Genomic DNA, 26,934 nt, shown 5'->3' on the forward strand with positions numbered 1-26,934 from the left:
GTTTCTTGTTGCTCTGTATAATTTAAAGGGAGCTCATAAAACAATTAATGTCAAAATGGTGGCTGTTTTGTTTTTATAATGCTAAAAAAATGTTAATTTAATGTTTATGTACTGTCTATCAGTGCATTTGTGTTTTATAAGTTGGAAAATGACCGACATAAACTACAACTAAAATACAAAAAGGTTATTTGCCTTGCTTTACATTTGTGGTTCACATTTTCAGTTTTGCTTTTCTAATTCAAATTTCCTCACCTTTAAATAATGAAATGTTTAAATCAAATAATGTCCTTTGATTAAAGAAAAGGGAATAAACAGCAACAACCCAGAGATGTGTTTTTGCGCCTCTCTTAAAGCGCTTCAAAATGCACGTCTGAGTGGATGGATCGTGACTGTGTGAGAGAGAAGCTCAGGAGGGGCACCTGAAGGCACCACTAGTGCAGACCAGTGTTGTGTGCGCTCTGCTCGCTGTGTTCGCTGCTGGCTCCCCTCTGTCGTCCATTACAGCTCGGTACCATCCCCACTGTACGGCGCAGGCCCGAAGTAGCGCAGCCGCTCTGAGGTTAGTGCCCTACCGCGCAATCTCCATCTATTTCAGCCCCGGCGCAGCCGCATCATCGAACCCGGCAGCGTTGGGGTGAAAGATGCAGATTGTTTAGATGTTGACTGGAGCGGGGTTATGAGACAAAGATGGCTTTTTGTCGGGTATCATGATCTAGGCGCGTATCGACAACAAGCTCAGAAAGAGTAGAATAGCTTTGGGTGAGACGGAGGCCGCTCGGCCTGTCGTAGCGCTCTGTTTTGTTTCATATTGCGCGGGTTTCATGCTAGCTGCTGTCTTACCCGATGTTTAAGTCTTCCCTTTGATTACACGCTGAATTTATCTGTGTTCAGCGTCCAAACATCGGGAAACTACTGCTGTGCTCGATCACAGTTGATGTCCATTCAGATGACCGAAGCTACGCCGCCAAATCGTTAGCTAGCTAGCTTATTAGCCAAATGTAGGACATTGCTAACTTAGCTCCGCTTGGCAGCCGTTGTCAACCGACCCGGCGAGTCGGCTAATATTACAGCTCTGTAGCCACTGAGCAATAACGCTGCCTGTTTAATACAACTGCTCATGCGTATGTACTAAAATCTGTTATGAAATTAACCTCATTGTAAGCCATGGTTATTACTAAACATCGCTGTTATTGTCGAGTCGTGCATCATCCCATTGATCCTATCAGCAGCCACCGTGCTGTAGCTGTTACAGGGGACTGGATGCAAATAAACCAGTCTGGCTGCAGATAATGCCACATTTTCACCCCCTGTGCTGTGTTTTATTGCATTGGTGTGTAACAACAATCATGCTATACTGCCTTTCAAGGAGAAACTGTGTGTAGTATTGCTCTGATCACATATATACCCCATCTATAAGCTGCCTATTATGAATCAACTGAACAGGGTATCCCCATTAAACTGACCCAGTGGTTCATTTCACTCACAAAGCTTGTCTGCATTGACCATATGTTGACTGATTCACAGATTACAAAATGAACAAAAGCATATTTTATGCTACAGAGTTTAATCTTTATTCACTAAGTTCCAATCATCTGTCAGACTACACAAACATGCACTTCACCACCAACACTTTAACTGTCTCAAACTAACAGCATTTACCTCTCTTCCTTGTTCACACATACACTATCAGAAACCCTCTTTTGAATTTCATGACACTATTTTATGTATCTAAATAGTGCTAAGCAGTATCTATTAAAGTGTTCAATGCATATCACGCAGATTCTTGTAACACCTTTGATTTAACACATAAATATGAACATAAAACATTATTTTCATGCTTTGATCACATTGATGTTATTCTACATGAAATATTATTGATGCAGTGTGAAGCCCTCTAGAGGCAGAGCAGCGATGATGCATTCATGGTGCACTCAAGTTCACATAAATACACAGAATACTTGCAGTGCCTCCTAAGATACACGTACCTGCATTATGGTTATGCAACATGCATAATGTATGTAATATATTGCAGTACAGATGATAGAAGATTTTGAGGACATGTAGTACATGTTGCATCATTGTGTATACGCAGTAATATGCTTATGCTAATCGGCATATCAATTGTCACTATAGCAGGAAATATTCCCAGACGAGTTCTGTGTGATCATTATGAATGGATGGCATTTACTCAGGCACCATATCCTCCTGAGACCTGAACTTTTGTTTGGTATGCATTTTTAATTCCTCCGAGCTATTTGGGATCAGTAGGACCCGATAAGTATAAAAAACTAAACATTGTCAACAATAATTAAGTCCTCAAACAAGTACTTCCTATTTCACAGTGTCTTAGCTTGTTACTGTTGCTAAAATTGGTCAAGTTTGTTGCCATATCAAACTACAAACATTGTTGGCAAGATGGCTGCCATCTTGTTTTTACATGGATTAGTGTATTGTGCTCTTATTACCACTAGATGGCACAAAAAAGTGTCCACAAACGAGGACAACAGGTCTAAGTTAAGTCGAATGAAGTATAAGGTCAAATAAACCCAAAATGAGATGGATAAAACGGTGTTCCTCTGTCTCTCCTCAGTCATTGTACCGTGGATCAAGCTGTGTAGACCAGGTGGCCGATAATGGACGAGCACGTCGTTCACCAGACAGAGCACATGACCACCATCGAGGCCAGCGCCGTCAGCCAACAGGTCCAGCAGGTGCACTTATATGCAGCAATAATTAGATAGTGGAAACCAGGAAGCAAAAGTCCAGTTATTCACAAGATGATTAAACAACTTAACCAGAAACAACCTCAATCAACTCCTTCTACTCGGATCATCACTGTGTGTAGGTACATGTGGCCACCTTTACCGAAGCGTCTATGATGAGCGCCGAGGAAGACTCGACATCCTCGCCAGATGATGATCCTTATGATGACACGGACATCCTCAACTCGGCTGGCACTGATGAGGTCACCGCTCACCTGGCTGCCGCAGGTACGTCTAACAGTAGGGAGAAACGTATGGAGCTACATTTGTTTCTTTATTATTCAATCAAACAGTAGGTTTTGCAATCAAAAAAAAAGATTTGAGAGCAAAAGTATCAATATTGCAATAAAAGTTTTATTGCAAGTAAAAAATGATTGATTAAAAAAATGCAAATCCAAAAGTTTTGTTTGCAAGTCAAAAAGTTTTGCAAGTAAAAAGTTGAAGCTGGTGGGCGGGGCCTAAACTGAAAGCTGTAAGACACGTCTCTATTGGCCAGTCTCAATCGGAATGACAGCTTGCGAAGCATTTTTTCTTCTTCTTCTCTCAGTTGGCAGATTGCCACCAAAGGTGCATACCGCCACCTACTGTACAGGCGTGCAACATCATGTCATTTAGCCTGTTTCTTAAATTCTACTCATCAGCCTAGTACGCTTGCAAAGCAACATGGGAGTTCTGTAGTTCACAGGGGAGCTGTGGCGAAAATCAGTTCTGAAACCAAAGTTTTTCGGCCTCCGGTTTCCAAAAAACAATTGTCCACACGAGTACAGACAAGTACAGATACCATACAGATACCTGCCATTCAATTGAAAGCATAACTGATTTGAGTAAAGGCACGAGAGCAAATCTGGGTATATAAACGGTTGGTTTGCACTGCGTTCTTCAGTTGGCAGTTACACCGAGAGTGAAGCTACTGAAGACCAGCAAAAACACTGTTTGTTTTCCTTTATTCTTTCAGGTGGGTAAATGTCACCTTAGCACCTTCAGATTTTATCAGTAGTGTACCCTTAATAGATAATTTGTTTTATATAGTTTCTATTGTGCTTCATGATATTGTTTGAGGGAACTGTAACGTAAGGTAACTGCATACAAGTGGATGCATCCGTCACTAATGCTAGCGTAGTTCCTCAGGGATTTAAGCTGTTATTACTTTAATCTTGACACTCTAACCTGTGACAACACATTAGCTAAGGTTGTAAGGACTGTAACTGTTGGCAGCTGTTGTTGATTTTGTTAAAATATGTTAAATTATAAGTTTATGGGTTATTGTTTGTCGGACGATTGAGCTAAGCTAAGGGTCAGCTGTCACTTGTTGCCGTAGCAACGGTGAACATTCACATACGGGCTAAGTGCAGAGTGCAGAATCAAGCTTCATTGTAAATATAGTTAAGATACATTGTATTTAACACAGGATGTGGGATTTTAGTAGTAAGTAAACTTTTAGAAAATAGCTATTTACCGTCGTTCTGATGTCAAACAATGGAGACAGGTAATAAAATACTGCAGTTATCCTATCTATGGCCAAACAGCCAAATCGCATAGAATAAATACATGGTTTCAGAAGTACACGGGTCCATGTGGACTAGGCCTAATAATAGCAAGAATGTTAAATTTGAACTGGTGCATGTAGATTGCTTTTGTTTAGCCAGGGTAGAACTATTCAACAGTGTAATGGTCAGTACCATCAATGCCCCGGGGTGTAGCAGTCATGCCGACTGTCGAGCGTTTCCAGTGGGAGAGAGGGAATCGTGGGTGTAGCCCGCTCTGTATGGAGCCACGTCAAACCCACCAATAGAAACTCTTTCATCCATCAGCGTAGGCCCCGCCCATTAAGTGCAGTTGCACTTGCAAGCAAAACTTTAACTCGCAAGCTAAGAGGACTGATCTGCAAGCAAAAGTTTTTAACTTGCAAGCAAAGAGGACTGATTTACAAGCAAAATGATCATATGTTTTTACTTACAAACTTGATTTTTTTATTGCAGTTAAATAAATATGCTCTCAAAATTTTGGTTGTTTGAAATTGGTAGGAGTGAGATTAATTTGATAAGAAGCATCTAAGAACACTTCAGGAGTTTTTCCAACCGATGTCTGACAGAAAAGCGGATGTTTTATCTTGCATCTTTGATAAACTCTGCAGATCCAGTAAAGCATCCATAACCTCCTGAGTTCAGTGTAATGCCTCTAAATGAACAGCAGGTGGTGCCAGTGGACTGTTTTGTGGTGATTGTACTGCTTCACTGTTATGTCACCTGTCAAACAAACAAAAGTTTGTTGTTGTTGTTTTTTTTTTTGTCTTTTCACTTTTGCATGAGTCCTTGAAAACTCTGAGAGTTTGTGAATTTGAAGGGAGGGGGAATCAAGACCTTGAAATTTTTTGTAAATAGAAATAAATAGGCATGGGTCATTGAATGTGCTTAAATTCCTATATTTTGTTGAAGAATCAAATTTGAAGTTTGATTTTTTTTTTACGTAACTTTAATAAATAATTCACTTTAATTTGTGTCTCAAACAATGTTGCACTAGGTCCTTGAATTTAAGGAAAATAGGTCTTGAACGTCCTTGAAAAGTACCTGAATTTGATGTTTAAGAAGGTGTGGGAACCCTGCTGAAGTTTTCATGAGAGCAAATGGTGCCAGTGAGCCACAAGTGCAGCCCAACTTCATTTTAAACTTCACTTTCATCCTTAAAAACTAATTTCAAATCTAATCTAAAAAGAAGATTGAATCATGCAGGCTTTACATTCAGGATAATTATTAAATGCTCAAATCAGAGTAGAAGAAACAATACTCGAACACAATCTACAGAATGTTTATTCTGCTTTCACTAACAGTCAAACCTGCTCTTTCTCTCTCAGGCCCAGTAGGCATGGCTGCTGCTGCTGCAGTGGCAACTGGTAAGAAAAGAAAGAGGCCTCACATCTTTGAATCAAACCCCTCCATCCGCAAGAGGCAGCAGACTCGTCTGCTCAGGTGAGCTTAAAACACCTATAAGCCAACATTCCCCAAAACCTCTGCCATGTATTTTTCCTTAACAGTTACAATGACAAATAATGTCACTTTGGGCACCTGAGATCTGAGTGATTGTGGCTTTTATTATAAACCAGGAGGTAAAGGGCGGTGTGTGTGATTACAGGAAACTACGAGCCACCCTGGATGAGTACACCACCAGAGTGGGCCAACAGGCCATAGTGCTGTGTATCTCTCCCTCCAAACCCAACCCTGTGTTCAAGGTGTTTGGAGCTGCTCCTCTGGAGAATGTGGTGAGTGATGCAGTCAGTAGTTATTAGCAGTTGTCTTTAGTATTACTACTTGAAGGGGAGACACATCAGGTGAAATTCATTTTCTTTTGATTTAACCAATAATTACTACATACCTCCTGCACTAAACTGAAACACCTGTCCTTCTGTCCTCCAGGTGAGGAAGTATAAGGGCATGATGTTGGAGGATCTGGAGAACGCTCTGGCTGAACACGCGCCCGCTGGTGGAGAGATGTCCTCAGAGCTGCCTCCTCTCACCATTGACGGCATCCCTGTCTCTGTGGACAAGATGACCCAGGTCAGATTCAACATTCTCTCTGCTCATCTATTAGGGCCTAAACCTCGCAACATCCCGCATCAAACAGCTGTTATAGAAATGAACTAACCGTACTTCCTTTTGCTGTCATACACTATCACAACTGTCCCAGCAGAGGGCGCCAGTTGACAACAAATCAGAATCACAGATTGTGTTAGATGTCTGTTGTGAGCAAGAGCTTAGCTCGCAACTGTATGTGTATCAAGGTCAACCATTCAGTTTGAGCTGTTTCCGTCTGCCTGTCAGTGTCACTTGATGAGTTTGATTCATGCATGTTTAACCATTAATTTTTTTTTTTAGTGCTTGAATTCATTCAATTCAAGAGCGACTTCAACATTGTACCCATCAGTGTGCCTGATGCATAGGTAGTGTCAGCATCTAAAAACAAGCCAAGCCTCCTCCCTTTGCTACACAGGATGCGGTACCAGTGAGCAGAGAGAGGATGTGCGGAGTAGACAGCTTTTTTTTTCTTTTATTATCTAAAATATGTCATGACTTAATTACAAAATACACTCACACAAAAAAATGAAATTAAACAACCAAAATCAAGCAGTTACCGCGAAAAGATATTTTCGACCAAAACAAACAAGAGTCTAATAATTAAATTAAGTGTTTCAAAGCAAAATAGCAAGAAAGATTTCAATCCTTGGAATAAAATATGTCGACCATATCCATATCAAATTAGAAATGCACACTGTGAAACTGAAAAGACCGTAGAACTCACAAAGAACTCAGAATTAATATAAAAACCAGATAGATTTATTTAAAAAATGAATGAGAATTCAAAGAGTCGGCCTTTCACTGCAACATTAGCACCATTGGCAGCTTAGGTACTCTGTTGACCCGAGGGAACCCGGCTTGTTTACTCTGCCATCCCAGTGCTGCTGACGCATTCTCTGGATCATCGTCAGAATAGCCAGCATGACAGCGGTCCTCAGAGACGGCCCTCATCCCCAGGAGCTGCTGTGGCCAATCCCAGCTCCTGATGTGTCCTCGGAGGGCAGGTGTTAGTCGGTGCTTGTTTTTCTGGAGGTTGTAGGATGAGATTATCGTGAGTAACCTGTTGCCTCACTCAGCTCAGCCAAGCCAGGTGGAAAGGTGTGGGTGTTTGTGGAGGTGTGCCAAGTGTTGGAGACAGGATGGTTGATCAAGTTGGGGAATTGCGAGTGTGGAAATGAGAACTCTGCGATGAAAGGGAGCTAATTCAGACTGAGTGCTCCTGATCCATATCAGTAAGGTCTTATTGTCTTCTGTGCAGACATCTGCAGTAGGTTTTACACCGCTGAAGAAATCCCAAGTGAGGTTTAGTGACGCAGGCAGAGGCCCAGTCTGATATATGGAGCATCTGTAGCAGGTGATCCCAGGTCCAGCCTGAGCCCATAATTACCCCTAGCCTTGTTAGGGCCAGGGACCCGGCTACATCGGCACCTTCCTAAATGCTGATTGGACCATTGCTTGGAGGATTAGGATTGGGGGGGTGGGTGCGGGCACAACATGCCACTTAACTCACTCGCCACTGTAATTAGGCCATCTGGCTCAGCACACATGCATCCACATTCATCCACACATAGATGAGCCACAGGTGGAAATGCAAGCATCTTTTTGCCACTAAGTCCGTCTTTCTCGGGCTAATCCCAAATTACTCTGTCAGTCCGCCAAGTGATGACTGAAGTGAAGCCCCTTCACTGCAGTTTTCCAAAAGCTGGTGCGATAAAGTAAGCATCCATTTTCTATCAAGATCCATTATGTCATATCTCTGTGTGATGTGCTGCGGGACTGCGTATCAGTGGTGTGTGAGTCAAAAAGGGGGTCTAAGTGGGGGAGGAGAGATGGATTTATTTCTCCCGGAACCAAATTTAGCCCGTGATGTCAAGGCAGGCAGACGCTGCAGTGCCTCATTGTGCAATATAATCCCCCAGTGATGCTTGCATATTACCAGGACACTGAGGACATTGGCACTAAACCCCACCCTGGGCCTGTCAGCGAGTGTGAGTGCATGCTTGTTCTGGAAGTGTTGATGGCGCTGGCGAGCGGATAGGCACATCGCTTGCCACCACACGTGAAGTACGTGTGCTGGCGGATGATCAATAGCAAGCGAATCAGATCTGATTGAGACTTCCTCTCCCTGTTTTGGGGCACAGTGCACATCTCTGGAGGCCTCCTGTGCAACATGGCGGACGAAGCAATCAGTATAGGAAAAGAAGTAGACATGACATCTAGAGCATGTCAACACACGTGCATGTGTACTGCGCCAACATATTTTAGGAGTTCTAATAATATTATGATTGAAGCCACCTCGTGATTCTCTATGCAGGAGAAGCCCTGACAATTAGTGACAATAACAAGCTTTGCCACTGAAGAATGGACGTGCTATTTTAGTGCTCCCGTGTTCCAATTACACTCGTTTTTTTAGTCCTAACGACCTGCAGCAAAGACGCTTGACTCTCTTCCTCCATCATCTGTGAATGGTGCTACTCAAACATAGTGGCCAAGCACTCATTGATACAGTCAGTGTGCAGTCATTATAACTCGAGTCTCTACACAAGTCCATAAAGTAGCACAACGTCATGAGTGATCAAAGTAAATCTAATGTTTTTTGTTTGACATTGATTTTCTTTTCAGCAATATTGACCAGCTTGTCCTTGTTAATACCGAAGCTGAGTTTACTGGAGCCTCTGTGAGGACGGGCTGACAGTTGGATCACCTCCCGATGTTCCCATGGTGTCTGTCTCACACATCAGGCTGGAGCCACAGCCATAGATTGGTCTGTTAATAAACATGATCGCATCGTTCTCCTTTTAGAAAGCCTGTTTCTATTTGCAGGCCTTGACCACCTCAGCACCCGGCAGCGGGTGCCCGATCAATACGTGCCTCCCGCTGCCTGCTCAAGGGCATGTGTGTTTATGTGTGTCTCAGAGAGAGGCACTGCGGCTTTTCCACTTTGGAGTTTTGATGTCTGTATCATCTTGTTTCTCCGTGCTTCTCTCCTTCACCTCAGGCCCAGCTGCGAGCATTCATCCCAGAGATGCTGAAGTACTCGACGGGCAGAGGGAAGCCCGGCTGGGGTAAGGAGAGCTGCAAGCCAGTGTGGTGGCCTGAGGACATCCCGTGGGCTAACGTCCGCAGTGACGTCCGCACAGAGGAGCAGAAGCAGAGGGTGAGAGGAATACTGCTGTGATGATGTCACACTCTGTCGATCTCTGCAGGGAAATACTGGCTTCCTTTGCCACCTACTTTAAATCCTATTTGTTCTTGTTCAGCCTCAATCTCTGCACCATATAGGCGGGACAACATTGTAAGCAAGCATGTTCCAAGAGATGCCATATAAAGTGTTATTGCTTATAGGGTGAACTGTCTCTTTAAACCAGTCTGTTGAATATTTGCCAAATAAAGTTGTACTTTGTTTCCCAAGGTGTCGTGGACGCAGGCGTTGCGGACCATCGTTAAGAACTGCTACAAGCAGCATGGCCGTGAGGATCTGTTGTATGCTTTTGAAGACCAGGTAACCACGACAACCACCACCCAACACCACTTGACCGCAGCACAGAGTATCGCTCACCTCGTGCCCTCGCAAACGGTGGTACAGACCATCAACAACCCTGACGGAACAGTCTCGCTCATCCAGGTATATTTTGGCTGCTTTTTTGTTATTACTCTTTTATTGAATGCACTTTTTTAACTCTAATACAATGTCTTTTCACTTGTTTTGACTGCATCCTTCCTCTCAGGTTGGCACAGGACACACAGTTGCCACCCTGGCAGATGCATCAGAGTTGCCCAGTGTGACGGTGGCGCAGGTCAACTACTCCACTGTGACTGACGGAGAGGTAATGCCCATATGCACGCTCAGTGGGAGCTATCCGTTCAGCACCACAACATTCAACAATGATCCAACAATGTGCCAACAATCCAATCAAAGTCATTTTCACACTGTCTTAATCACGTCCCTGCAGATACTCATTTGCTTTCTGTTTGAAATTACATATCGTTCCGATCCAGGTGGAGCAGAACTGGGCCACGCTACAGGGCGGCGAGATGACTATCCAAACCACTCAGGCCTCAGAGGCCACGCAGGCGGTCGCATCCCTAGCAGAGGCCGCTGTCGCCGCGAGTCACGAAATGCAGCCCGGAGCCACCGTCACAATGGCTCTTAACAGGTGAGGGTGAGAGGAGTGAAGGAGTTATTTTACAAGGCCTCGGAGGGAACAAGGCTTTTAAAGTTGCGTTTAAAAAGCATTTTGATGCTATTTTAAAGCTGGAGAAGGAATCTAGCCCGTGAAATTTCAGACAGAGGGCATTATCCTATTGCCTGTTCTACAAATGCAGAAGCATGTGCATGTACCTAGATGGTAGAAGTCTGATTCAGTGGCAGAAAATCCTGCTGAAAAAGTGCTGCTTAAACTGCAAGTCAACCCAAAAAAGGAACACAGACTTATCAAAAAGAGAGTGTCAGAGTGCTTTCACACCTGCCGTTTGATTCAGTTCAGTCAAACTCAAGTTCGTTTGCCCCCTAAGTGCAGTTCGTTTGGGCACACGGCAATCACACTCAGGTGAGACCTTCTTGAAGAGGTGGTCTCGGTCCGGTTACAAACGAACTCTGGTGCGGTTTATTTGTGGTGAGAATGTGTTCCGACCTCGATCTGAACCAACTGCAGTCACATGACACATTGTTTAGGTTAAACATGAGCATGTTACAGTCCTGGAGGATTATTAATGTGCACCTTCTCCTGTACTGCCTTAATATGCACATTCAGCACATCCAATGCATCAAAACATTGTTTTCTAGTTGGAGCCGCGCCTCCACTAAAATGAACAATGACAGCAATATAGTCCAGGATGACCAGTGCTAAAATCAACCTGCGTAGTTGTCCCTCCATTGTGGTATTAGAAAGTGTCACATTTATCTTGCAAGTGTACTCTTCTTCAACGTCTTGTTTACTTCCTGGATTTTTCCGGCATGGAAATTCTGACCAATCAAGAGCAGCTTTCTCACACAATGCATTTGATCTGGTCCTCTTGTAAATGCTGCCGTGAGAACACAAACCAACTCTAGGTAATTATACAACTTTGGGACAAAATTAGTCCCTGATTCAGACCAAAGCAAGACAACTCTAGGTCTGAAAGCACCTTGAAAGAGAGTCTGACAAGAAACACATGACACATGACAATACTGGCAAAGCGTTTCAGAGATGGAAAGAAAATGTGGCTCTGCCAAAAGGAGCTAAAGACTCACAGGTACAGCCAGTTCAAGTTCATATTTTATGTAGCTAACATAAGCCAGTACCTCAAATCACAGTGTGTCCTCTCAAGGGGCTTTACAGGCCCACAAGTTTGCAAAGAAAACCAGAGGGTAATCCTTATAAAATTACTGCTGCTATAACAGCATCAGGATCACAATCACCATCGGGATGATTGAAATGAATGGCTCGTACTCACACGGGTTACTGTATTGCTGATGAGTGGAGCTTAGGACAGAGAGGGCGAAGCTGAAGGAAGGCTCGGTTTTTCAAATTTCGGCGTGTTATTTATTTATTTATTTATTTATTTCCCAAAATCAGCATACCCCAGCTTTAACTTTGTCATGGCTGAAGGCAACATGACAAATGAATGTTCTGTTACACAGATCAGGAAGGCATACCTACACACGGGGGGCTTTGTATATAAGAGAAATATTTACATCTTTATGTCCAGGATCATTGTCACTACTAAATGGACCTTGTCGAAAGTTTTATTGAGAACATAAGAGCTGGTAGAACTCAAGGCTCATGGGTGTTATCCCCAGGGCAAAAAATGTTACCTCACATTTTAAAAATGTGTAATGGAGGGAACCAGAGGCTGGATTGTTGACAGCAAAAAAGCAGTTAAGCTGCAACTGTAGTACTGTTCATACTTTTATAAAGACATCTACACATCCTGAAGGATTTGGTGTTCAGCGTTCACTAACACAATCCTCAGCGGGCTTCAGTTACTGGTGGATGAGGCAGTCGATCCATAATTATTCAGGCAGCTCTCACAACTGGATGAGAATGGGACAAGTGTCAGGGCAGGTCACCAGGGTCCCCTGGAGATACGAGTCAACTGCCTCTCATCCCAGTTCAGCATTCAATTAATTAGCCTGCAGCTTTTATAGAGGCAAGGTGCACAACCATTAAATTGATCGTTAACCACACATTACCATGTGCTAACAGCCCGGTATAATTTTGTTTATTAAAAAAAGCCTCCCGTGCATGTATGAAATGCTGAGCTTGTAGTGTGACTAAGGCAGTGCAGTGAAATAAAGTCAGCAGACCTTTAACATTAGGATGTCTGTAGATTCTGGTAAAGTTTTTAAGTTTTCTTACTATCAGTGACAAATATATCTAAAGATATACAGGGGTTGTTGTTGGTGTAGTGTTTTTTTCTGGAGGGAAATCAGCCTCACACACATGTATTCAGATGGGATCATCAACAGGATCTTAAATCATGTCCCATGGAGGGCCGGGGTTGGGTATGGAAACCTGGTATTAAATGAGCCCCGGGGCTAAATTATGAAGACCGTAGTACAGATAAGTGCCAAAATTATTGTTTTTTCTGTCGGTATTGGAGAAATTAATTAAGAGATTTTTGCCGTATGTGTGAGGGGCAGGGGCCAGCCCTTTCAGCCTCTCTCTATTACATGCAAACACACGCACACACAGACCCTGCTCTTAAGCCCCATTTCCACCAAACACTCTCAGTATGGTACCTTTGGAACCAAAAGTAACCCTTCAGACATGGTGCCCTAGTGTTTCCACCGCTAACAGTGCGCCTACATGTGGGCAGGGTTGTAGTCACACAGAACAGGCTGCCATTTTCAGAACAACACTATCAGGAGTAGTAGCACAGTTTTAATATTAATACCCATCCCTATGGATGGCCAAGTGTCTGTGGGATCTGACTGCAACACAAGAATATGAATAAACATGTATACAAGTAGTCAATAGTCTATGGCTGCCGCTACTTTCTGATCTACAGCTTTGATTTTCACGATCGTACACTACCTCATCAAAGATCCAACTTGCCAGAATCATCAGTCAGACTTGCTGAGATGCTAACACGTTGGCTGGTTTTTCACCGCCATAGTGTCAAGGCAATGATTTCAGATGTGTATGGGTATGTCCCATTGGGGCTTGTTACCTGCACCCACCTGAGTCCTCCTTCCTCTCCCCCTCCCCTCCCCTGTTTACCTGAGCCAAGCCAATCTGGGCTCTCTGCTCAGCAGCTCTGGAACATTTTGTCTCTGTTTTCCACCTCCAGAGGGAGAAGAGAGCCTCGTTCTCCCACTGTCTTTTCTGCTGTGTGGACACTATGACCAAAAGTTACACCATATTGTAGTTCAAAATGTCTCAGATAGGAATTATTTGTAATGAATGTTGCTGAACTTAAGTGGCATTTTCTTTCTGAACAGCATCATGAACAATGCATTATTACTGCTTACTGTCTCTATCTGCGCTCACTCAGCTCCTCCTCCTCCTCCTCATCTGACCGTCTGTAGTTCTATCTCAGATGTGATTATCAACCAAGCTGTGAACAGTTCCATTAGTTCATAACGAAGCTGGCGCGGTAATAGGCTCGTGGTAATTCCACTGGATAGATCTGGTTAATGAAACTGCTTTGTTCGACCCGTGGCACCTGGCCTTTAGGGAGATGTGACAGATTCTCCATAAGTCCAGACTAGAAAAGCCTCTTACAGCTCATACACTCCTACCTCTTCACCCCACATCTCTGTAATAACCCTTGCCTTTGTGAGCAGACTGCGTGTGTGCTTTTCAGCTTTGTACCAATGATTGTATCAGGAGGCATACATCTGTCTCATATGTGTGTGTGTGTGTGTGTGTGTGTGTGTTTAGTTTTAAACTGTATCCACAGAAAAGGTTTTCTGCCTGTGTTTTACATGTTGTGCACTATATCTGATGTGTGTGTTCGTGTGTGTTGCAGTGAGGCAGCAGCCCACGCTGTGGCGACGTTGGCAGAGGCCACTCTACAGGGCGGAGGGCAGATTGTCCTGGCAGAGACAGCAGCTGCTGTTGGGGCACTGGCAGGGGTTCAAGATGCCACAGGTACTGAATGTTATTGACAACACGCAAGCTACACCTCAAATGACAGAATTTACATAGAGTCATATATAAGGTCAGTTTTGTTAATGTCTATAGCAAAGGTCCTCAATACTTTCCTAGCCAAGGACCCCTTACAGGATCGAGAATATACCTGGAAGCCCCTCATGTCCTCAGAGGCTAGGCTTTTTTATGTGAAAGAACAACACGAGAGAAATGTTTGAGAACGATATTAAAGAAAAATGGAGCTGACATCAATTCAAGTAGCTGCACTGTACCGAAACAAAATATCAAGGGTTAATCAAGAGTAAAGGGCTGGTTTGAGGTGCATTTCAGAACATACACATCAGGGCACAATATTGGTACTCTATACCTTTAAGAGATCAACCGAAATAACCCAGTACCGAGTAGTATTGAAACGTCTCCAGTCAAACAATGTCTGCATTCAGTCCTTTTTACTACTGTAAAATGTAAATTAAAAGCCGAGCCCCAATAAAACACGAGTCCCTTTCACTAACCTGGTGTGGCTACACATTTTGATAGGCTACATACACACTAACACATTTTTGTTGTAAAACACATACAGTAGCTACAGGTTGTCGACAGGTCCTTAGAAAGTCTAAAAATGTCTTAAATTCAATGTTGCAACAGCAACAAATTTGAATTTGTGAGGTCTTAACGACTACGAACATTTTATCTAATTTCATTTATCCGTTTTTTAATTTCTTGTCCTGAAAATGAGTGAAGCCTTCCTTTGTAAAACTCCACATTTCTTATGTTACAAATCTTTTAAAAAATATATTTATATATATATATATATAATACTGTCATTTTACTTCATACTTGCATTTATCTGTTTGCAAAATGTAGAAGAAACATGATTTGTCCCAAAATCTGTCCTAAATTTGGTTTAAAGGTGTCTTTTATCAGATCTTAAAAAGCATTACACTTAACCGTCTGATACCTGTAGACACCCTGAGGTATTGCTACGTTTATGCCCAGCGTCCGCACTACTCAGCTATTTCAGACCCCTTAAAATGGAGACTTTGAAAACACTGATGATCACGTTTTAGTTTGGACGGGCGGAAACAGTGACTTTTGAAAACGATGGCACAGACACCTATGTTTGCTTCCCGATTGGGATTTTAGATTAAAAAAAAATCAAAATATTATTCATTAAACTATGAAGCCTCTTCTTAAATAAACAAAAAAGATTGAATATCATGATAAATTAATGAATCATAAAACTTTTCGCAGACTCCACATTGAGAATCACTGCTCTCTGGCAACAGGTGAGAATTTTGCAAAACACTCTGGCTTAGTTCATACCTTGCATCAAACGTCACTGAGTTGCCAGTTTATTAGGTACAGCTAGCTAAAACTATAATGTTCCATTTCTATGCTGCAGACTCTGACACATGTATTTATTTCAACCTGTTTCAGTCAGTCGCAGACTCCAGTGTTTGGGAATACTTTGTTACAGATTTTTTTCTCCTGACAAATGAGAATTCAGTGCCAGAAAACTGAATTATTTTCTGGAGAAATTTTCGACATCACATCTTTACTAATTGGCCCTTGTGTGTGTTCCCCAACCAATGGCATGTCTAATTAGTCTCACTAAGTGTAAGCTTCCCTGCAGTAGCACTGCGGTCTCTGAGCTCCTTCACTCTAATCTACTCTGTGCTGATGTGACAGATGGTGTGTTTTTGTGTGTGTGTGTGTGTGTGTGTGTGTGTGTGTGTGTGTGTCTTGTAGCAATACTCCCTTCTTTTAATGATACCTTAGCTGCGTGACCCCATTGTCAACTTCCTTACATGCATACAGTACACACTGCTGTGGGGATGTGAATCTGCTGGGAATACACCAGTTTGTAATGACATCCTCACCTCCTCGTTGGAAAGCATTAACAGCCTTTTTTTGGCATATGTTCGGTCAATATCCTGAGGGCGCGGCGTAAATACTCGTCAATGATTAACATCAGGGGACAACCTGCTGATCTCATTTACTAAATGTAGTCTGGAAGTGTCAATATAAAGGAGACTCAACGTGAAATACAAAATATACTGTGTCATTTTTCTAACACACCTTAATGCCCACTTCTGCATGACAAAAGCAGGCTGCCCAGTGCTAGCCAGCACTATTGAAGGAGCTAACTAACTAGCCCACCCTGTGGTCCCTCCACCTCATTGCCCGCTGTGTGAGACCACAAAGCCAGAAAGTTTGCTTCCACTACAGTAGCTTGAAAAACCACAATATGGGTAGTTGAAGAGAAACTTTACCAAATCTCACTTCCTAAACCATAAGGGGTCATTTGGCTGCAGTAGCTCACTGTAACATCTAATGGAGCTGCCAAAGCCAGTCCTTCTCCCAACTGTTGACCTTAGCTAATCACTGAAGTGCTGCACAGGAGTGGAGAGTACCGTTTGAAGTGCAACAGCCCAGACACTGCTGATTAGCTTTTGTGGGGACCCTCTACTGACACAGGCATGCAGACACACACACACACACACACTAATACACACAAACGGCCACGCCACATACGACCCTCAATGTCTAAGTGACAATGTTCGAGTGGCCGAATGAGGCCCTTCACTCAGTAGCTGTGCTGTACACGTCATCGTGCCAGGCCCAATGCCCTCTTCCCTAAGCTCTCCTCCATAATCACCGCCAGCACAATTACCTGCATCAGCAAAACTTAACCCTGTCACAAATCACTGGCGAGTGGGCTTAGCAAGGGCCAACATTAGAGGACCGACAATTACAAGCTAGCCTGATGAAAGGAGCATGATTTTTTTGTATCAGTCCTTAAATATTGTAGTTAGGATTCAGGTCAGGTGTATTTGGTGTGTTTAAAGAGGACCTATTGTGTTTTTTTCTGTCATAACTTTACAGTGTCAAATGTTCATATTAAATTTTGCTAAAGTTTCAAATAATAATAATGAGAAACATATAAAAGTAATCCCTGTGAGCAAAAACCTCACACAAGACAGGCTGACACTACCTCCGGACAGATTTCTTTATTTGTTCATCTGCTCCAGGCATACAGTGTTTACATTTAGTACCCTTCACTGCTACATGTAGCTACATGCTAACATCGTGTAAACATGTTACCTAGATTGCCGATGTTGTTCATTTTTCCCTGATTTCTGATCATATTCCCATTGGAACACTAACAAAAGCATTTATAAAGTGCCGCTATTCTTCGTTACAGTCATTCACCAGCTGTAGGTACACTGCTACATGTAGCTACATGCTAACGTTACAGAAACATGTAATCTTGGTTACCAATGTCGTTAATTTCTCTCCGGTTGTGAAGATTTTGGTTTAGAAGCTTTTATTTGTCATCTTTCACCATAGAAAGTGACACTATACTCTGATACAGTCACTCCCCAGCATCAAGTACACTGCTACATGTAGCTACATGCTAATATCAGGGAAAAGTGATCTCAGGTGCTGCTGTTGTTAGTATCCCTCTGGTTTTGCATCATACTCCTGCTGGACCTTGTCTGGTGGTGTTTAAACGCTTTTACTGGTGATTTTTCCCAGTAGCAAGTGCCACTGTTCTCAGCTTCAGTCATTCCCCGGCTGCAATGAAGGTGCAGAGACGCCGAGATGCAGAACACCAGGAAACACTGGATAATCAAAGCAGACTGGGCATTTTCGGAAAATGAGAAAGACGCTAAAGCCGAGCGTTTCAGACACATGTTGAATACAGGTGTTCTGGTGCAGACAGAATGAGGGAAATAAAGTGTTTTTGAACATTAAAGCATGTTAACATGTTCTAGAAGAAACCCAAAATACAAGTATGAACCTGAAAATTAGCATAATGTCCCATGTCCAGTGTCTTAGCTGACAGTAACAGTAGCGGGCATGAGCCACTGCCATCCCCTACACTGACCTTCTTGCCTGCCTGTGACACTGTGACAGCTTGCAGGGTGGGGCAGAGGCCCACGTGACTGCAGCAGTAATCCCCACAGGCAGAATAACACACACACACACACACACACAAACTCACTCACACACACACACACACAGCTGGGCATGGGGGGAGCGAGCTGAGAACGTTCAATCGGACCATTGTTCAGAAATGGCGTCTCTGTAACATGGCTGCCTCCTGTCAGAGACAACTACCTGGACTTGACTGCCTCCCAAGCACCGTGTCAGACACAAACTCTGGTGACAAGATTAGCTCAGGCCAAAGACTGAACAAGCCGTTTTTGTTAGCGTCAGGGCTGCAACTAATGATTACTTTCATTATTAATTAATACATTGTTTACTTTTTTCATTAAACAATGAATTGATCAGACTATAAGATGTGAGGTATGCCCATTTCCAGAGCCCAAGGTGACATCTTCAGACATTACGAAATCATTTTACAAATATAGCAACAAGTCGCAATGAACGGAGTCCAATCAGATTGTTTTTCATTTAATTGACAAAACTCTTTATTTTCTCAAAATAATTAATTGCACTCATCACTCCATGCTGATGTTTTGTTGAGGTATATACAGTACAGGCCAAAAGTTTGGACACACCTTCTCATTCAATGCGTTTTCTTTATTTTCATGACTATTTACATTGTAGATTCTCACTGAAGGCATCAAAACTATGAATGAACACATGTGGAGTTATGTACTTAACAAAAAAAGGTGAAATAACTGAAAACATGTTTTATATTCTAGTTTCTTCAAAATAGCCACCCTTTGCTCTGATTACTGCTTTGCACACTCTTGGCATTCTCTCCATGAGCTTCAAGAGGTAGTCACCTGAAATGGTTTCCACTTCACAGGTGTGCCTTATCAGGGTTAATTAGTGGAATTTCTTGCTTTATCAATGGGGTTGGGACCATCAGTTGTGTTGTGCAGAAGTCAGGTTAATACACAGCCGACAGCCCTATTGGACAACTGTTAAAATTCATATTATGGCAAGAACCAATCAGCTAACTAAAGAAAAACGAGTGGCCATCATTACTTTAAGAAATGAAGGTCAGTCAGTCCGGAAAATTGCAAAAACTTTAAATGTGTCCCCAAGTGGAGTCGCAAAAACCATCAAGCGCTACAACGAAACTGGCACACATGAGGACCGACCCAGGAAAGGAAGACCAAGAGTCACCTCTGCTTCTGAGGATAAGTTCATCCGAGTCACCAGCCTCAGAAATTGCAAGTTAACAGCAGCTCAGATCAGAGACCAGATGAATGCCACACAGAGTTCTAGCAGCAGACCCATCTCTAGAACAACTGTTAAGAGGAGACTGTGCGAATCAGGCCTTCATGGTCAAATAGCTGCTAGGAAACCACTGCTAAGGAGAGGCAACAAGCAGAAGAGATTTGTTTGGGCCAAGAAACACAAGGAATGGACATTAGACCAGTGGAAATCTGTGCTTTGGTCTGATGAGTCCAAATTTGAGATCTTTGGTTCCAACCGCCGTGTCTTTGTGAGACGCAGAAAAGGTGAACGGATGGATTCCACATGCCTGGTTCCCACTGTGAAGCATGGAGGAGGAGGTGTGATGGTGTGGGAGCGTTTTGCTGGTGACACTGTTGGGGATTTATTCAAAATTGAAGGCACACTGAACCAGCATGGCTACCACAGCATCCTGCAGCGACATGCCATCCCATCCGGTTTGCGTTTAGTTGGACCATCATTTATTTTTCAACAGGACAATGACCCCAAACACACCTCCAGGCTGTGTAAGGGCTATTTGACCAAGAAGGAGAGTGACGGAGTGCTGCGGCAGATGACCTGGCCTCCACAGTCACCGGACCTGAACCCAATCGAGATGGTTTGGGGTGAGCTGGACCGCAGAGTGAAGGCAAAGGGGCCAACAAGTGCTAAACACCTCTGGGAACTCCTTCAAGACTGTTGGAAAACCATTTCAGGTGACTACCTCTTGAAGCTCATGGAGAGAATGCCAAGAGTGTGCAAAGCAGTAATCAGAGCAAAGGGTGGCTATTTTGAAGAAACTAGAATATAAAACATGTTTTCAGTTATTTCACCTTTTTTTGTTAAGTACATAACTCCACATGTGTTCGTTCATAGTTTTGATGCCTTCAGTGAGAATCTACAATGTAAATAGTCATGAAAATAAAGAAAACGCATTGAATGAGAAGGTGTGTCCAAACTTTTGGCCTGTACTGTACATATACTGTTAGAAACATTTGATGTAGCTTATGACCTTCAGTGAAGACATGTTTTACACGACTACATCTGTAACTATTTTAATAAAAACATATTGGCTTACATAATTGAAACAGGTTGATGTATCAACGTTTTTTTAACTACTTAAGATCAGTGAAGTCTTTTGATGATCCAGAGTAAGTTTTGGGATGATTGGCCCAGTGGTTCCTTACAAGATGTCAAAAATAGGATACTAAGAAAATTGAGATGCCCAAAACAATCTTGATAGCAGGAAAGAGTAAAAATATGTATTTTTGATTTTGGGTGAACTGTCCGTTTCACGGTGCTGATGCTGTGTGTCTAAATCCAAAATCTCTCTGCATCTCCTCCTCAGGTCTGGTGCAGATCCCGGTCAGCATGTACCAGACTGTAGTGACCAGTCTGGCCCAGGGCAACCGGCCCGTCCAGGTCGCCATGGCACCTGTCGCCACACGCATAGATAACACAGTCACGCTCGACGGCCAGGCGGTGGAGGTCGTAACCCTGGAGCAGTGACGGTGTAGACCCTGGAATGAGTAGGATGCACTGAACGGCCACCGTGGAGATTTGTTTATCCTACTGTTGTCCAAGACGTCATGCTGTGTACAATGTCAGATATATTTTTAAATGTACATCTGCAGGGGAAGTGAAAGCGAGTTATTAATGTGTTTACTATGTAAAGATATTGCTTTTGTTGGTGTAATTTTTCTCCCGTTTAGCTTCATGGGTTTTTTTTTTTAGCTCTGTGATGTTGAGTATTTAGTATTTATTTCTTTACAATCAACCTTTACTTAAAACAAAGATGAACCAAAAAGCCTGGGAGGAAAGCCACCACTGCTTCACCACAGTGTGTAACTATCACTGGTCTGGATTTTCATCATCGTCTATGTGTTTGACTGTTTTGTTTTTAGGATACATTTACAATTCAGTGCCATCGTCAGAGATCACTCCTCCTGTTTCCCATATCCTCGATCACTATCCTAAACTCTCTCCACCTCATCTCACCTAAAACGTAGTGTACAGATCAGCATCGGAGCCCCCCGTCATTTCTCACATTAAATAATGAAACATTATGTGTTGGAATATAACATCTTGTCGTGTGCTTTTCCCTCTGTGCTGTTTTACTGTAGTCCACGCACATGCCAAGATTTGTGAAGACTCAGGATATACAACAAGGTGTTTTTTACTGCTGGATCGCTGAGCTGACTTCCTGAAGCAGCCACTTTGTCTACCAAATCCATTTATCTACAGTGCATGGATAGGGGCACCCCTTGGTATGTTATTTTTTTAACATGAACTCCTTTGTATGTCACTTAGGACTTGGTGGTCTGCATCACTTTGTATATCACAGGATGTTGGTCATGCTCGGACAGGAGCTGCAGTATTTGTGATGCAAATGTCAAAAACCTTGCGACAGAATAATTGCTTGCCAGAATCAACTTAGTTTGATGCAGCTATAACAGTTGGTTCAACTCTCACCACTATTTAAAAAATAAAGTCCAATAAAATGGATGCTGCTCTCCGTTCATTCAGTTTCTCTCTTGACTACTACATTCAAATCAATCAATGGATACATGAAATGCTAAAGCTACCAGGGCGCTCACCTAGGCCGCACCTATCACAGGGCTGACACATAGAGGCAGACAACCATTCACGCTCACATTCACACCTACAGACAATATAGAGTCACCTATTAACTTGCATGTCTTTGGACTGTGGGAGGAAGCTGGAGTACCCAGAGAAAACCCACACTGACACGGGGAGAACATGCAAAATCTGCATTTTGAGGTGTCCTGTCAATTTCACAGACGTCTCTTTTACAATGGTGGTCTACAGGGAAAACACTTTTTGGACCACAGTCAATATTTTTGGCTGCAATACCATGAATGGCCACTGGGAAAAACTGGAAGCAAGGCTGAGCTGCAATGCTTGGGGCCTGTTTGACACAGGTAAGTTGCACAGGAACTAGATGGCCATTGTGCAATTATCTGGGCAGTTTACTATATATAATAAAGGCCATAAGTCAAGGCTATCATACATGTTATGCATATCTGGGTTTGGGGCGATCATCCAAGCCACCCCTACCACATAGCAAGGGAGAAGCAGTCTGAGGGGGGCAGTTGTGGTTCAGAGGTAAAGGGTAAGGTCCTGGCTCCTCCAGTGTGCATGTCAAAGCATCCTTGGAAAACAGAGCTACAATAATGAATACTGAGCCTACATTTGCCATATGGACAGAAACATTCATTCATTTTCTTTAACCACTTATCCTGTTGGGGGTCACGGGGTTCACCCTGGACAGGTCACCAGACTATCACAGGGCTGACACAGAGAGAGACAACGAACCAAGCCAGGGTACCCGGCAGGTTACATTTGTCATTTACAATTAAGGACCAGACTTGGATTTGACTTGAAACTGTATCAAACAATGATCTTGTCCCACCTCTTCCATCATAGCAAAAAGGGACATACACATACAGGAAGCTTTATGTTAGACCTTTTGGTCATCAACCCTTTTAAAGGACATTTTGTCCCACAGTGACACAGTTGCCACAAAACCCGATAACTTCCACACTCTCCTCTCCAGCACCCCCACCTTCCCTGCCGTGACAGACAGGGCCGTGATTACATCATAAGCTGCCTGAACCTCCTCTGCTTTAAAGCCTGGGATTTGCTAGCCGGGCCCTTCTGTTGCAGAGTAGAACAGAGAGAGAAGCGTTCAGGCCTTAATCTATCAGGCGTCAGTGCATATCCCGCTCTTCCTCCAGATTAAAGCTGCAGCAGGTTGCATTCACACAGATGAAAAGATCCCATTTTCTTTCTTGTTTTATGTTTTATTCTCTCTCCTGTCATTTTTAGATTGGACTCCTTGTGTGAAACACTTAAGAGTATGTGATGGGTCTTTGTAGACAGGAGGAAACCTTGTATAATGTTTGAGTCATTGTGGGTGCGTGGCACGCATGCGCATCAAACTGTCACTGCAGATTAAGACGGCCTTATTAGCGTGCTTTCTTGGGAAAAGGCCTACACCTCATGCTACCTAAGCCTCTCCCCCCTCCATCTCTGTCTCTCTGCACCATCCACTCAGCTACACTTACACAAAGTGCATCGAAACCCTTCCGCTGTATCATAAAGCTGAACTTAACTGAGTTATGAAATGGCACAGGTTCAAAAAGGACAGAACGCGTCTTGAAGTGATGCTGTCAACCCCAGCCAAATCCAGTCTTAAGATGCCATCAGCTCAGTAATTATAAATGTTCAAACCCTCAGATCCTAATACATTTGAATATTTTTTTTATTTTCAAAATAACTGTATAAAACAGCACTGATTTTCAAGCGAACAATTTTTGTTTTATTCCAAAATATGAACTAAAATATTCGTAACCATGATGGACCCCAGATTGCATTTGCAAAATAATTATTTCATTGAAAAAAGGTGCTTTGTATTTTAAAAGGAAAGTCCATTGTTGAGGAAGAGATGTTGACTATGTATTATATTTTTCCAACCTGATTCTGCAGTAGAGTATTTTAGGATCAAACTGTAGTGAAACCATGTTCCGAAGATCCAACACTTTTAAAATAATTTTCATAGCCCAGACGTTCTCAGCCTACATTGAGGAAAAGTGTCTTTAATAAAACAAAAGTTGCTATTGTTCACAAAAAATCTACTTTCGGCCAAAATTAGTAATTACAGTTACAGTCACAGTTATTTTACTTCACAGAACAAGAGTTGCTGGTCTACCACTGCCTCAAACAAGTTCGTTTTTGTTATTTTGTGACTTTGGTGAATCCAAACTAACCCTTTAAAACAGTGTTTCCCAACTGGTCCAACCACAAGGATCCAGATTTCTTCTTAGTCATTAGTTGAAAGTCCATACAGTTAAATAAATTAAGCGTCATACTTGCATTTGGCCACATCATTGAGCTATTTTGCTCTCTGTCAAGTATTTGTCCGTCAGTCACTAACTCTACAACAGGAAATGGCATTTCAAAATGAAAGCTCCCCACCAGAAATTTACTGTACTTCAAAGAAGTGTACTCCCATTTTTGGACCACGACCAACCAGTTGGGAACCACTGCTTTAAAACACCAAACAAACTTACGAATGAAGCCAGTGGTAGACCAGCAACTCCTGTGTTGTGCGAGTTGAAATTACTGTTTTTGCCAATGAAGTCTGACTTTGAAAAAAGCATAACAATCTGCTTCAGCTCCCCGTCGGAGAGGGCTCTCTGACAGCAAAGTAAAGCTGTGAAATTATTCTAAATATAGCGTACACTTAAAACTGGTATTAATTTTTTTTGGTGGGCCTTTTATTAGGTAACTAAAATACGTTTTATTCCCATGACCCGCCAGGCAGCATCCGAGAAACGAAAGTCTCTGGGTTCTGGGGGGAGTATGGTAGCAAAGCAGAAACTTAAAGTAGCTGACAGCAGGGCACCACCAGGAGTGGAGCCTGCGGCTTAATTTGATTCAACACCAGAAACCTCACCCGGACCGGACACAGAAAAGATTGACATATTGATAGCGCTTTCTCGATTCTGTGGGTGGTGGTGCATGGCCACTCTTAGTTGGTGGAGCGATTTGTCTGGTTAATTCCGATAACAAACGAGACTCCAGCATGCTAACTAGTAACACGGCCCGGTGCGGTCGGCATCCAACTTCTTAGAGGGACAGGTGGCGTTCTCAAAACTGGGGGTATGCTGACCGCCATCTACTGTAGGTAATAAACTTACTATGGATAAGAAATAACCCTTGAACCTCTCCTTGTACCGTAAATGATCTTATTCAGAGTGATTTCATCATTATTAAATATGCGGTAAGAAGAATGCCATTATGAAATTATAGAAATTTGCTCTGTGTCACTGTTAAAATGCTCTGGGAGAACATCTGCACTGCCCTCCATCTAGGCCTCAGAGCCATGTTTTACAAGAAAAGAGTCTATGCTGCAATGCGTGTGTCACTGTTACAAGTTACATCATCGTGCACCTCACCGCAGTGCACTCTTCCAATCATCACATCCATCTGACTGACTTTGAAGCTGATTGGATGTCATTAAAACCATCCAATCTAGGCAGTCAGGCTGCAGTGTGAGTGCCTGCGCTCCGTCCTGGGGGCAATATGTTTAGTGGTGGAAGATCACTGGGCAAAGGGAAGGCAGTGCTATTGATTCTCCACAGCCGGAGGACAAGCCTGCAGCCAGGGCTTCAGTGGCCCCGGCTCCACAGGGGGCACTGCAGGGTGAGAAGGGAGGGGTTGGTCATTCTTGTTGCCTGGAGTCGTGCAGGCAGACTCTAGGGCAGAGCTTTAATCTCCACTAATCGTTTCTTAATACGTGTATCCCAGGCCCTACACCCCCGCACGCATGCACACACACACACTCCCACACGGGCATGCATGTACAAACTGCTCGCGGTCCAAGCCCACGCTTGCTCTAACAAGAGATAATCCCTTACCCCTCGTCCTGAGCATAGGGTTGGGTCACAACTCACAACAAGGAAATGAACTCTGTATCCTGCAAGATTTTACTGTTGTTCCTTAAGGATAAATATGTGTGTATCTGTTTATCATGGTGGCCCTGAAGTGCAAAACACAACGGCAACCACAAAAACATCTGCAATTCCAGGGCTCAGCAATTAGAACTGCCCAGTTGCCCTGGGCAAGTAAAATGCCACATCAGGCTAATAAATTTAGCGACTCACTTATGAAACACAGAGTGTTTTCCAGAGGTGATAATGAAAGAAGCTAAGACATGAGACATCTTGCTTCGTTCTTATCTTAAGAGTTAAATATGTGCAGTACCAATCACACACCCATGAGAAAATGGCAAAGGATGAAGACAAAGTTTAGGAGCTGGAGAACAAGCATCTCAATTATCCTGGAAACAGGAGTTTAGTTCAGCCGTTAAGAAGATGTTGGCTAAACTCTGACAACTACTGCAGTTTGTCAAAAGTTTGAGAGCAAGGCAGACAAAATGGGGTTGTCTCAAGCCTCTTTGATGTTTTATGTTCGAGTAGAGCAGATCGTAACAGAGCAGACAGAGCATCCCAGAATTTAGGTGCTAAGGCCGCAAAAGCTTGATCATCATGTGTCTTAAGGCAAGTGCAAGGGACAGACAGAAAATTGAGTGTATCTGATTGAAGAATGCAAGCTGAAGAATACGGGTGAAGTGGTTCAGCTGCATAAGAGGAAGCCTGACCATGTGATGCTCTGTAAGTAAGAATGAGAATTTTGAACTGGATCCGAGGGCGTCTTCACACTTGGTCCTTTTCTTAAGTTCATGTGAAAGTGGGGGGTTACATAACCGCACTGCAGTGCCACATCAAAGTAAAAACAAAACCATGTCAACATATATTATAGGCTATCGTGTGAACACAAAAA

General features: G+C 43.0%; 1 protein-coding gene across 4 annotated transcripts; it reads left to right on the forward strand.

Moving 5' to 3' along the window:
* Window positions 1-403: 403 nt before the first annotated feature.
* nrf1 (nuclear respiratory factor 1) lies at window positions 404-22,071 on the forward strand. Of its 4 annotated transcripts, none has more exons than XM_033615115.2 (12): window positions 404-559; window positions 2,591-2,711; window positions 2,846-2,990; window positions 5,614-5,728; window positions 5,892-6,018; window positions 6,173-6,313; window positions 9,330-9,488; window positions 9,744-9,956; window positions 10,060-10,158; window positions 10,316-10,488; window positions 14,288-14,409; window positions 20,915-22,071. In XM_033615115.2, exons 2-12 carry the CDS (start codon window positions 2,634-2,636, stop codon window positions 21,073-21,075), a joined length of 1,533 nt encoding a protein of 510 aa, XP_033471006.1. In that variant the 5' UTR covers window positions 404-559; window positions 2,591-2,633; the 3' UTR covers window positions 21,076-22,071. The 4 variants fall into 4 exon arrangements, with proteins under 4 accessions (XP_033471006.1, XP_033471008.1, XP_033471007.1 ...); XM_033615117.2 differs by having other exon boundaries at window positions 10,331-10,488; XM_033615116.2 differs by having other exon boundaries at window positions 2,591-2,702.
* Window positions 22,072-26,934: the final 4,863 nt, after the last annotated feature.

Source organism: Epinephelus lanceolatus, chromosome 23 (assembly GCF_041903045.1).
Source record: "Epinephelus lanceolatus isolate andai-2023 chromosome 23, ASM4190304v1, whole genome shotgun sequence".
In the NCBI taxonomy this organism is placed as follows: Eukaryota; Metazoa; Chordata; class Actinopteri; order Perciformes; family Serranidae; genus Epinephelus; species Epinephelus lanceolatus.

What these genes read in the sequence shown, in the direction of transcription:
- nrf1 (XM_033615115.2), top strand. Translation starts at nt 2,634, where the DNA reads ATGGACGAGCACGTCGTTCACCAGACAGAGCACATGACCACCATCGAG. An exon ending in CAGCAGACTCGTCTGCTCAG is followed by an intron (nt 5,729 to 5,891) that starts GTGAGCTTAAAA and finishes GTGTGATTACAG; the next exon opens with GAAACTACGAGCCACCCTGG. An exon ending in CCACTGTGACTGACGGAGAG is followed by an intron (nt 10,159 to 10,315) that starts GTAATGCCCATA and finishes TTGAAATTACAT; the next exon opens with ATCGTTCCGATCCAGGTGGA.